The sequence below is a fragment of the Phymastichus coffea genome, unplaced genomic scaffold, assembly GCF_024137745.1.
Source record: "Phymastichus coffea isolate CEN01 unplaced genomic scaffold, Cenicafe_Pcof_1.1 PCOF00096, whole genome shotgun sequence".
Taxonomy (NCBI): Eukaryota; Metazoa; Arthropoda; class Insecta; order Hymenoptera; family Eulophidae; genus Phymastichus; species Phymastichus coffea.
Window position 1 is genome coordinate 510015 of NW_026706907.1, and position 12539 is coordinate 522553.

The following is a 12539-nucleotide window of genomic DNA, read 5'->3' on the forward strand; positions in this document are numbered from 1 at the left end:
TATTAATAAAAAATATAAAAAATCAAGTTTTGTTATTTTACTTTAAATCCTTAAACTTTATTCAACTTCTTAGTATTTCAAATATTGTTTGATATATCACTGAAAATTTTACGTATTTATTTATAAAGATTAACGGGAAATGATCCCTTTTATAAAAGTAAAATATAAAATATACATTGGTTCAAGACACAAATAAAATGTATTACACAACTGACTAGCGTATCAGACTATCATACATAGTGAGCAATTGATAGACATAATGCATAATGATATAGATTATTTAAATTGAAAAATAGATCTGACCTTGAGCTTAAATGTCGAAATGGTAAGTAAATTGATATCTAGCGAATCTGATAAATTATCCAACAATTTGCAAGCTCAATTGATCGGTGAGATTGAGATCGTATTTACACAATTTCACGTGAAAGATTACGTTTAAAAATTTTGAATCACTTCTTCGATATTTTTTCAAAAATTATACATTCCTCTAATTAGTGATTTGAGATTGTTGCAATTGCAGACTTATTTGCCTGTATCTTTTTGATGAGGTGGAATCTTAAAATTAATTCAAAATTGTAGGTATAAAAAAGAAATCAAAATTTTCAGGATTCATAGACATTGTAAACATTTATTTACGTCATTCGAATACAATTGAACACCAAGGGGTCGCTATAATTATTGTTACCGCTCCCATTTCCATCTATACAGCCGCTTTGCTAAACGCTATTATTTTCAAGGCGACACGACAGCTTTCATACTCCATACCACATTCGACATTCGCGTGTGTTTGCACTACGAAATCAAGAGAATACTAATCTCTGTAAGATGGCGAAATTTCGGTCATAAATACTTCTTTTAAAATAAATAAATAATAATAATAATAATAATAATTTATCTATCCTTACAGAGGCTGCCAACTTTGGGCGCCACTATAACGGTGGGTTAAACAAATTAATTAACACGTTAAAAAATTGTCCATCGATGCAAGGCTAACCACCGCCACGATCTGCTACTCGATTAACAAGTGCTGCAAAGCCTGCGCATCGCTTGGTTGAAAACGTATACGAAAGCGCGAAATGAAGTAAGAGAAAAACCAAATTAAATGAGAAAACTAATGCTAACTAATTCTAAAAGTGAATCAACTAATTGCCAATCACTTCAACTCGATCATAAATAGTTCTAAAATTATCTCCTCCTATTGTTATAAGCTATCTTTCTATGTCTTCCTCTCTATTTATATGATCATAAATATTTTATAGATTATATAGTAATTTAAATGAATATAGTCTGTCACTTGGTTGAAACCATGTCATATTCATGCTCTGTAATCTACTACCTAGTATTGTGAGAGTTGAAGTGATTGACAATTAGTAGATTCAGCCTTGGAATTCAGTCCTGCTAGATGATTGTTAATCACATCTCTGATTATTGGATTAGTTAGCATAAGTTGCTTAATATTGATTGACACAGTTATTTATAGAGAATAATTTTGGATGTTATTGTTTTCTAATGATAAAATATTAGAATGTCAAGCATCTTTATTGAGTAGAAGAATAAGTTGAAATTTTTACTCGTTGACATGCACTTGATCCTCGCTCGCAGTAAAAACCTGTATTCAATTCGATTTGTCGCATTCTTGATTTTGCGCACGTTTTTAGTAAGTAGCAGATCGAAGCGTCGATGAACTTCGTATCGACGGACAACGTGTTAACGATGTCACTTAATTAATTTATTTAACACACCGTCACAATACATGATTAATGGCAAGCTACTGTGCGCAAACAAACTATATATAAAATCTGAAAATGAGATTCGTATCGCAACAATTAGCGGCGTGACGTTTGTTTCTCGATCATTCCTAACTATTTTTTTGAAGTCGCTTAATGTGATTTTTCACCTTTCTCTACTTTTTACAATCTACGAATTCACACTTTTATACTAAATAGTCGAAAAACAACGTCACGCCGCACAATATAAATAAAAGAGAAAACTCTTGTCTACTCTTTTACCGTGTAAAATATAGTAAATACAAACAGTGATATGAACTAATAATAACAGACTAATGAGTAAAGAAAAGTTTTACCTATAAAAAATGATTTTATAAAAACAATAATCATAATTATGCGTTAACAATCGGTAATAATCATAAAAATCTGGCTACAACGACTTATAAAAATTTGATTTACAAAAAAGTTAATAATTCTCATTATTCCTTTTGTTTTTTTTGCAGAAACGATAATTAAGCATCATACAAGGAAAAAAATATATTAGTACGTTCACATGCCGCTCGACATATTTTCCTCATTCTTATTCTTTTCGCTTCTTTTTTTGTACATTATCATACACGATAAATATATTATCAACGCCAGGTCCACTCGCATGAATATGCAGGAAATCTGACAGAAATGAGAAGGGAAGAAGACGGAAAAACCCCATTATACAAAAAACATGTATATATAAATAGACATTAACTTTTTTAGCTCGAGTGTATGTGTATCGGTTTGTACAATACGACGAACAAAAAAAGTCAACGTGCAAGTTTTTTTTTGATCGAGACGTGTTTTGATTAATGTCATAATACATTTTTTCTCATCGTTCTTTTAGGCACATTGGGGTATCGTACCGGGCAATTATAATCGACAAATTAGAAAAAAAAATCAAAAAATAAAATGCCCGAGGGAAAGACAGGGAAGGTAAAGGAATATCAATTCAAAAATCGCAAGCGTATACGCGTTAAATCGATAATTCATATGTATAATTTAGAAGATTCGTCGGCCTAGCGTCGAAATTGAACACAGTGGACGTTAAACCTGAACGTTATACACTTAGGTTTCTCTGTATTACTTTTTTTGTGTCTGAGAAAAAATTGGATATATATATATATATATTCACGTTTACGTATGTATATATCTTTCCTCTGCAACTACTCTCGTTTAAAGGGAATAATGATTAGAGCGCTATCGTTAAATATTAATTATTACTATTATCAATCGTAATTATTCTTACCGTTATTACTCTAATTTAATCGTCGCGACAACGGCGACGTCTCAATTTGATTAGAACTCATCTTTTCTCGCTTGTCGTTTTTTCATAGGCGATAATTTGTTTTTTTGTTTTTTATTTTTATATATTATAAAATAATTCTGTGTACACACTTGTCATGCTCATTCAGTCTTGTCCACTAAATAGAATACACGCACAAACAATCGTTGGCGGCGTGATTATACAATTTGTGTATTTTTTTGTTTGTTTTGTTTTTCTCAATTTTTTAATGACCGCGCGAGGTCAATGACGATAGTAGTAAGTAGTAACAACAACGGCGAGCGCAAAGGTTCATGAGAAAGTTTCCACACCTAGGAACTGGATAGAACGAGTTTATCGGCTTCCCTGAGTCAATAATTTATAATTATTTTTTAATATTATAGAGGAGTATAGTCGCGTGATACATGTCATGGCAGTATTCACAATGGCAGCTTAGGAGATGACCAAGTCTAAGAGAGAATTTATTTGTGTTTGCTTTTTCTCGACGCGATTCACTTGGTGAATCATTCGCATTTAAATTTATCGTAGCTTACTTCGATTTATTTTTTCGAGATGACTCGTCCTTTGACCAGCGACGGTCCAAAGTCTCCTCGAACAAACAGAGGGCTCTGTGCACGAACTCGTATTGCTCTGCCGTTTGGACCATTCCTCCTCTGTCATACCTAACAAAATTCATTAATATAAGTAATATCACATTTTTTCTTATTTTTTAGTAATATAAAACGTACCTCATTTGGCACAGAATTCCTAAAATGTCGACACTACCCTCGCGCACGAGTTGCGTCATACCATTTGCAAGGGCAATAAAACAGCCAGTCCTACCGATACCCGCGCTACAATGCACAATTATCGGCCCCGGTAATGTGTTGATTTCCGCTGCTAAACCAACCAATGCATCCGCCGCCAGCGGCACTGCATGATCTGGCCACGAATCGTACCTGGAATTTTTCGAACAATAAAAAAAAACTCAATTATAATGCACGACGTTCCAATAATTTGAATAATTGTTTCTCGATACGAATGAATGATATCCTTGAGATCCGTATACTTCCGGACGCAACGTTAACACCTCCGCGAAACGTGACACATACACTAGAGTGTGTCATGATTTTACTACCTGCTATGCGTAGTATGGCACGTGCGCAGGTGTATGTGTCACTATATTTTTTTTTATTTCAACTGAATGATGAACGATTATTTACTTATTTTCGCGAAATGAACAAGAAAATTACTACTAACCAGTAATGCTGGATAACCCGCCTTTCGTTTTGGAATCTCATCTCCAGATCGCGAACGGTGTAGCCACCCCTTGTATCCATGGCATTGACAATGATTGTGAATGGGCCAATCTGTAATCGCGAGTTCAACTCCAACGGAAAATAAGCTTCACATTTAGTCTTGGCCTCTTCGTGAAGTCGCGTTATCATTACGATCACCGGCGCTCTCTCTGCCCACGCCATACTCCAAAAGTCTTGAATTGTGTGCGTCAAAGGTCCCTGCGTCGCTATGTATCGAGCGTCGTCTTCATAGCCCTATAACACGAATGTCATTCAGGTGTGGAAACTGTCTGAATGTAACAGAAGCTAATGAATAATTATTTCAACTTACCCTAACGTAATTGGCATTGATATAACTCGTGAGCGGATCATCACTACCAGGTAACCTGACCCTAGACCGAGGATTTGGCAAAACGCTCTTGTAGCGATTCTTCACTCCAGACCCACAAACATCAGTTTTCTCAGGGAAATTTTGCGGCACCTCCCAGAACTCTTTGTGCAGAGTTACTGGATTATCTACAACCTTCCTCAGTTGCGCTCTACTCAGTACGTTCCTAGCGCTGAGCAAAAATTCTTCAGCGCACTCGCGCGTTGGTGTGACTGGATGTTGCAGTACTTCACATGCCGGTGCCAAGTCAATCGTCAAACTCGCGCTGGAACCACGACGTTCCAACAGACTTTTCTTATGTGGAGGTGTACGTTGCGGTGTGGCGAGTGCCCAAACATGCTGCGAGTACATCGACTGAGTACGGCGATTTCCGTCCCGACGGGGCGAACGTTTCTCGAGGATACTCGACGTTGCTGACATTGCTACGCACGACGTTGATGCGTGCGGTATCGGCGACGGTACCCATCGCGTTTCCGTTTGCAATTTCGTCGACGACTGATTGTTACTTGTTTCCGCGTGAGGAATCTTTATTCGCGTTTCGGTGTGACTCTTGGCTGACGTTACTGTGGTTGTCGTTTCCGATTGCGCTCGCGATGGGAGAGCTTCTTCTTGAGCTTTACGCTGCGTCTCCGACCGTATTTTCACTTTTTCAAACTGAAGTTCAAATAGAGAAAGAGAGATGTAGTTGAAATACCAAAAAGTAAATAATATTAGATGTTTGTAATTCATTATACCTTGACAGTTGTAATGCTATCAGAAGTGGTAGCTTCGCTAGCTACTACGGAAATTGCCGGGGCAGTCTCGGACACCCATTTGGCTTCTGTCAGAGACTTTGCTTTGGAGATTTTGTTGATATCGTCCGATGGTGGACAGACCGAGCCTTCCTCCACCAAGCCACGCCTATCGCCCTCTTCCACGTCCTTCTCACGCGACATTTGCTGTCGCAGCCATAACAGAATCTACAATATTGAAGATACATTGTTATTTCAGAGATCTTCAATTTTATTTAATAGATAATATAGGTCTATAGAATTTAGCATAGAATTTCTTAAATCTTTGCTATATGCTTCTTGCGGATGATCAACAAGTTACCACATCATTTAAAGCTCCTAGTTTAAAAGTATTATATAATTGTCAATAAATGAATTTTTTAAGTCAATAAATTTTAATTATCCAACTTTTGACATTACTTAATTTCTGTATGTATATGTATTAAAAATAATATTTTTTCCAGTTACATCACTGTGCTTTGTTTCAAAGTATATCAAAAGAGAAATGAATTTCTAAAGCCAAATAAATCCACTGTAACTTTGCAATATCATACAATTTTTTAGTGAAATCAGCTCATTCGATGCATTTATCAGTGACAATTCTAGTATACGATATGGTTTTTAAAGTCTTTATGGCAGTCGAAAGCTATCTTGCCAAACTTGATTCAACAGATCAAAGCACTTGCAGAGTATCAAAGTTGAAGAGCACAGCGTAAGCACAAAAGCAAAAGTTAGCTTGCTTCGAACGTAACATGTGAGATGGTGTAAATTATTACCAGAAAAGCAAAGAGAATGGCAGCGGCAATGGCAAATAGAGCTACGAGTACAGGCAGCTGCTGTCCATTGATGCTTGCCACACGATTGCTGACATTCGAGTCGAGCTGCTGCTGTTGCTGTTGCAGCTGAGGACTTGTATAGGCAGTGTGGTATTGAGCCGGTCGCTGCAGCGCACGCAAATCCATTCCAGCATCGTCCAGTCCCGTTGTGGACCGCCAAAGTCTATGGTTGTCGTTGTTAGAGGAGGAAAAAGAGAGGTGTATTTGTGAAACAGATGCAATAAAAACAACAAAACGTACAACGTTGCTAACGTTAGAATTCTTCTTTCAAGCATCAATGCACGCACGCGCGCGCACACACATACACACACACACACACAAACATACACACACAAGAGTCAATGACACACTCAATGAAAGACGTGATACAGATTTCGTCGTTTCTACGTACTTGTGTACTTGACTCGAACTCGCTGACATTCCCTCAGGTAGTGCAGCGAGTGTTTAGTAATCCTGGCGAACTGCTTGGTACATTCTGCAAACTGACGTTTATTATCCTTCGATTAATCGTCGTCTTATTGTTCTTATTTTTGTCTGATCTATATACTACGTAGCGGCGTGTATGTATCGTATGCACGAGAAATAGAAAAAGAGGATGAGAGCCGTGTGCAGAACTCACGCAAACAGCAAGTACTGAATGTGTTTTCGTGTACGCGCAGTCGGAAGATAGATAGCTTCCGGCGAACCGGCAGGTGGCGACACTATCACTCGCGCCGTCCATTCGTGAGTCTCGCGGCGCTGCGCTGCTCAACGGAGGACGTTACACTTTGTTTTTGTTAATGGGCCGGCCTGCAGGAGAATGAACGATCAGCTGTGGCACATGCCTAGCTTCTCTTTCATTCAGAATGCCAGGATGTGAATGATTTTAAGCCACGACGAGTATACATCAGTTGAACAGAATCGTTATCATGAGTAAAATTGTTGCGCTGGACGAGTAAGATATTAGTTTTTATGTTTTGTCTTGAACAATTTTTTTTACAAGATCGTTTGTTCGAAAGTGTCAAACAAGGTTGGTGGGATAAATTGAAGGACCCCGTTCCAGAGCAGTTGCAATGCAAGAAAGCGCAATGCAGCTTTGCGCCTGAGGGTCATAAAAAACACGGAGTTGTTGAGTAAGTTTTTATTATCAAATTTGTTAGTTGAAAAAACAAAAAAGAAAATAATAGAAAAATTTTTACGTTTAACGTTTGAAAAATGTAACACAAAATGATTATAGCTAACGAAACCCATGTTTTTAATGGAATTTTAAAGAAAACTAACGTTAACCGTTAAAAATTATACCTCATTCTTTTCGTCGTCATAATTGTAATGAAAAAAATCCCACGTTATACATACTTTCTTCCAAGACGTAGCTACGCACTCGCCGAAACGCGTCTAATTATCCAGTACCTGGTTCATTACCAGATGATAAATTACAGTAAAGGCATGAGCGTGTGGGAAAAGATGAACTCGCGTGGGGTAAGTATATTAGCCAACAGTCGAAATTCAACTGAAAAGCGTACTCACGGTTAATCGAGCCTCGTATCTTTTTCACAGTATCTGACACATCGGACGCCACAATCACTCAACAATCATTTCAGGCGAACGATCTTGCCGAACATACGCAGCTACAAGTTGCCCGACGAGTTGGAGAGCAAGTTCTTGGAACTGCGCGCAGCGCGATGAATAATTTCGTTTTTCCAGCGGACTGCAGCAGCAAAAGAGAGAGAGAGAGAGAGAGACGTAACTGAAATTTCCGGCCGGAAGTATATGTGGCGGCGGGCATGAAGTCATCGATAATTGGCTGCCGCACACTTTTAAGCCAGCGTCTATTTTCGGCCGTTATCTAGTGGTGTGTGAAGAACGCTTTCACACGAGACTCCTCTCTCTCTCTCTCTCTCCCCTCTCTCTATTTTTATTGCTAAACTTTTTTCGACGGCGGGTAGCGTACGGGTACCAACTTTTTTTTATTCGTTACAAGCAACGTTGCTTTTCGCGATGTCGTTTGACACAAAACAGTCTGAGATGTTGCCGATGACTACTGCTAACTTGATGTATCGAGCTTGGATTTGTCACAGATTATAAACAATTTTGAGATATCATTTTTTCTACCACTTTCGTTTCGATAAATATTTTTATAGAAACTTATGGCTGTTGTAATCATAAATAAAACTTATTATCTAATGATTAATTTTCACGAAAGCAACACCCGCTTGGAAGAATGACCGGTTATCAATTTAACGGATAAAACTTACCTGAATAACGTGGATTGCCAGTGATCAAGAAAGAAATCGTTTATTCGGCAGCGACTCGCTCGAGGCTGTGAAAAGGGAAGGGGACAGAGACAGCTACATCCTTCCTTTGATTCGAGCTTTTATGTGGTGTGTGTATATATACATATACGTTGGTGGTGAACGATGCGCAGCTACAACGTCCCTAAAGAAAAATAAAAAAAAAGAAGGATGAAAACGAGCGTTGAAAAACCTCGAGGCCTTTAACGCTTCGCTCGCTCACTCACACATACACACACGCGCGCGCGCCATACGCGAAATCGAATCTCGTTTTCGATACTTGCGCTTGAAGTTACTACGCCCACGCAAGAGAATCGCTCTCTCGGCTTGGAAAACCAATAACTAAGCGACACGCCGAAACTTTCTCTCTCTCTCTCTTTTATGGGTTTTTGATAACAGTAGCCAACCTTTCGAGCGGGGGAGAGCTAAGATGGATATTTCTATTTTATCTAGCGGAATTGGATTTTTGGTGATATACAACGCGGACGTTGTGCCAGCTAATTGAATTTTTCCGTTCTATTCTACGTTTGTCGTTATGGCGTGCATTTCGACAGGATTTATCGAACTTGATAAGAATTATTCGGCAATTTCATCGGAGATTCGCTCTACCGGATGAGCATTATTTAGGGTCGTCTTTCGAAGGACATCCAAATATAAACGAGAAATTGAGCTCTCGCGCAAAAGATAAATAAATAACCGTCACTCTTTAAGAACTCAATCGAAAAGTCCGAAGCAATCGCTCAATTAAAATAAAAAAACAAAAAAAAAAAAGCAGAGAGAGAGACTCACCTGAAGAAATTGCAAGTGAGTGCGACTCCGCGGACGAGGACGGGAGGAGGTTCGGTATAGCCGAGCGAGCGGGCGGCTCGCGACTGACTGCAGCCTGCAATATCCTCGAGGCGACGCTAATAGGCAGGCAGCTCTCGTGCGCGCATGCACCGTGCGCTCGACGCGCGCCACCCTCGGCCGCGCGTCGTCGTTGATAAAAACCAGCGCCACTCCGCCCCATTGATCGGCCCCGTCTCTGAATGGAGCGCGCCGCTCTCGCCCGATATTCATTGACGTTTCGCGCAGCTCTCGCTCTCCCCGCTTTTTCCGCTGTCAATGGGCCGCGTCGCGCGCGTTCGCCTTCCTCGCGCCACGGCGATTCCCGTTCTCGGCCAGCTGCCCGGATTAGCCGTCTCGAGGACGCGCTCTTCGCGGATCGAGCTTGGCCCGAGTCCTGATCTCGCGACCGTACCTCGCGAGCCTCATCGTCGACCGCTCCTCGCGGCGACTGTCGTCGCGCGGGCTGCTGGTCCGCTCGACGAACATCGTCCCGCGCCTTGGCGCGATCGATAAGAGGCTTGCGCCCCCCCCCCCCCCCCCCGAGCATCCACCCCCGTTGTAGGTCGTCGCGCTTTTCGTGGATCACGAATGCGGCCGTCTACGCACGGCTCGCGCCGCTACATCACACTGCGAGGCCACGCACAGCGAGAGAGAGAGGCAAATGTAATTCGCCCGTCGTCTCTATACGATTACGACGAGACGCGATCGATTGTCGTTGTTTGTTTGCGTTTTCATTACAGGCCGAAAGCGTCGGGGGTGGCGGCGTTTCCCGTCACTCTGCGACAAACATGGACTCGACCGACGACGCGCGTTTACCTGGCGAAAAGGATGTTGGGATCCGCTCCTTTTTTACGCTGTTGGCGATGAAACGAGGTTCGAAAAGAAAGAAACAACACTGTCGTAAGCGAAAATTATTGAAAGCTTTTGGGATTGTGTCAGAGGGGGATAACAGGGGGAGGGGACTGGAAAGAAGAAGAAAAAACAAAGAACAATCACGGCCTCGCACGTCGCTCTCGTATTCCCTATGAAACAACGAAGCCCGAATTATTTAACAGCGCGACGGTTCACGGAGGCTCCTCGGATATGCATGACTTTGCACGTCCTGCATTAATTTATTGCTCGAGGTTGCGTTTCCTGTTCCGAATCGCGGCGTCGGGAGCACGGCGCATCAACGAAATCCAGAGCACAAAAGGAAATTTGAAAAGATCGCGCCGAGCGGAAAATCACGAGACTCGACCTAAAAAGCCGACGATGCGCTTTGCGGAAAAAAAATCGCGCGAGGCGACGAACAGCTGTTACCCTGAAATAGAATTGACGTCCCAATTAAACTAGAGCTCCTCGCTTTGATCGCGCTGCGTGTAATTGTGGGTTGCAATTATTTCGATTTCGTTTCTGCATTCAAAACATCAAATGATACTCGTGAAAAGTTTTCAACGCCACGAAGAATTTATTTGCACAAACGAAAAACGGACTACTCGTTGACAAGTGTCTTGGTTATTTTAAAATATTTAATGTTATTTCGGTCTGAAGTAACACGGGTCTTAGGTGAAGAATGACGAGCAATTGAATCTTGCTTTCTGAAAAATTTGCCCGACTTTCTGAAAGGTAGTATCGTTCAATAATTTATGTTGACACATTTTTCATTCTTTGCATTTCAATATTTTTCCATAATCTATAATTTAAGCTTAACGTAATGTAGATCTTTGCTATAACAAGCAACAAGTTCGATATTCGGACTTATAATCTTCCGGAAGTTACTCATTATGAATAATCACGATAAGTTACCATGTAATATCATACATAAAAAATTTCATGAAAGATAAGCTCTGAATTCGGCACCATTTTGGTAAATGTTCCAATTGAGGCTACACTTTACTATTCAACAGTACTCTAGGCTGTCAATAGCATCGTAATACTCAAGCCCAGACGATGCTTTCATGCGGCACCCTTTTTCTGCCCGTGAACGTGCTGCAATCACCTGGACACTGTGACATCAATGGAAACGAAAACCTTGCTTTTTTTTTCTTTTATTTCGGGATTAAATAAAAAAAATGAAAAGCCTCGATATGAACTCTAATCCGGATTTTATTATAAAAAATGCACCGAGAACCGTATGTTGGTTGAATTTTTTGATCGAAATTTCGACCCTGGGAGAATTTTGAAACTAAACAATCTACAATTCTACAGTCGTGCATTTTATTAACTGTATATATGGCTACATTTTGCGAAGTCTTACTGGTCACGAGTAGAAAATAATTAGATATATGGTTTTCAATGTATTTTTCGGCACACAATCCAGTGAATCAGAAACCATAATTTTTAGGTTTTCATAAAATTTCAAAGAAACCGTGAATAATTGTCCTTTTCGACTATCTAAGCACTTTCGTTTGCATAAAAAAATGTTTCGCGCATTGATGTACCGACATTTTTGATCGTTTTATGAAATCATATAGAATAATAATACAAAGAAATGAAGAGCATCACCCAAATAAAATTTATTGGAACGTTATTAAATCGAAGTACATTTTTACATGAAATTGCATGGATTCAATTTTACTTTATCTAACTCATCGAGTCACTTCGATGAATTAATTAAGTTATTAAAGAATAGAATAATAATACTTTTTTGTGCAATTTCATTGAAATGATACATTTCTGATTTTTCATTTTTTTTTTATTTTGTTTAACGTCGCTTTTATTTATGCTACATTTCTGATTTATCTCATAAAAACATTAAAGTTAAGTACATGTTTTCAACAAGTCTAAAAAACTTCAAAGTCCTTCACGAGTTACAAACTGACGTAGAGATATGAAACAATAACCGGGTCTCTTTAAAATGTTCAAGAGTTTCGTAGAAAGTCGTCAAGTTTTTCCTCGCATATCTTTCCATCTTACATTTAGAATAATAATTCAATATTATACAATGCCAACATTCGAAAAATCCAATCGTCACGTGCAAAGCAAATTCAATCCCCTGAGTCAACATCCACATCTAATCAACAACTGTCATCTAAGTCTAATCCCTCAAAATAAATTGGAATTGGTCCATCGTTTTAGTTGCCCAACCCATCCCTCTTAAAAAAAAAAAAAAAGACCAAAAGAATCACACGCTACTTACTATAGTCGGC

The 12539-nt window shown here is 39.5% G+C and overlaps 2 protein-coding genes across 4 annotated transcripts; one reads left to right on the top strand and one right to left on the bottom strand.

The window, feature by feature from the left end:
- Positions 1 to 435: 435 nt before the first annotated feature.
- LOC131669735 (tyrosine-protein phosphatase non-receptor type 5-like) lies at positions 436 to 9523 on the bottom strand. 3 transcript variants are annotated; one of them, XM_058944840.1, is made up of 10 exons: positions 9373 to 9523; positions 8548 to 8728; positions 6933 to 7102; positions 6705 to 6795; positions 6254 to 6476; positions 5442 to 5666; positions 4651 to 5361; positions 4282 to 4574; positions 3771 to 3980; positions 436 to 3704 (listed from the first exon to the last, which is right to left on the bottom strand). In XM_058944840.1, exons 4-10 carry the CDS (start codon positions 6731 to 6733, stop codon positions 3572 to 3574), a joined length of 1824 nt encoding a protein of 607 aa, XP_058800823.1. In that variant the 5' UTR covers positions 6734 to 6795; positions 6933 to 7102; positions 8548 to 8728; positions 9373 to 9523; the 3' UTR covers positions 436 to 3571. The 3 variants fall into 3 exon arrangements, with proteins under 3 accessions (XP_058800823.1, XP_058800822.1, XP_058800824.1); XM_058944839.1 differs by lacking the exon at positions 6933 to 7102; XM_058944841.1 differs by lacking the exons at positions 6933 to 7102; positions 8548 to 8728; positions 9373 to 9523 and adding an exon at positions 7820 to 7937.
- LOC131669736 (uncharacterized) lies at positions 7098 to 7989 on the top strand. Its single transcript, XM_058944842.1, has 4 exons — positions 7098 to 7247; positions 7312 to 7425; positions 7660 to 7771; positions 7850 to 7989. Exons 1-4 carry the CDS (start codon positions 7222 to 7224, stop codon positions 7976 to 7978), a joined length of 381 nt encoding a protein of 126 aa, XP_058800825.1. The 5' UTR covers positions 7098 to 7221; the 3' UTR covers positions 7979 to 7989.
- Positions 9524 to 12539: the final 3016 nt, after the last annotated feature.

Excerpts from the sequence above, each read along its gene's own strand:
- LOC131669735 (XM_058944839.1), bottom strand. The coding sequence starts at position 6,733 with ATGTCAGCGAGTTCGAGTCAAGTACACAA. Across the intron at positions 5,362-5,441 it reads ATAGCATTACAACTGTCAAG|TTTGAAAAAGTGAAAATACG; the intron begins GTATAATGAATT and ends TTTGAACTTCAG. Across the intron at positions 3,981-4,281 it reads CGGGTTATCCAGCATTACTG|GTACGATTCGTGGCCAGATC; the intron begins GTTAGTAGTAAT and ends GAAAAATTCCAG.
- LOC131669736 (XM_058944842.1), top strand. The coding sequence starts at position 7,222 with ATGAGTAAAATTGTTGCGCTGGACGA. Across the intron at positions 7,426-7,659 it reads AAAAAACACGGAGTTGTTGA|ACGTAGCTACGCACTCGCCG; the intron begins GTAAGTTTTTAT and ends CTTTCTTCCAAG. Across the intron at positions 7,772-7,849 it reads AAAAGATGAACTCGCGTGGG|TATCTGACACATCGGACGCC; the intron begins GTAAGTATATTA and ends TCTTTTTCACAG.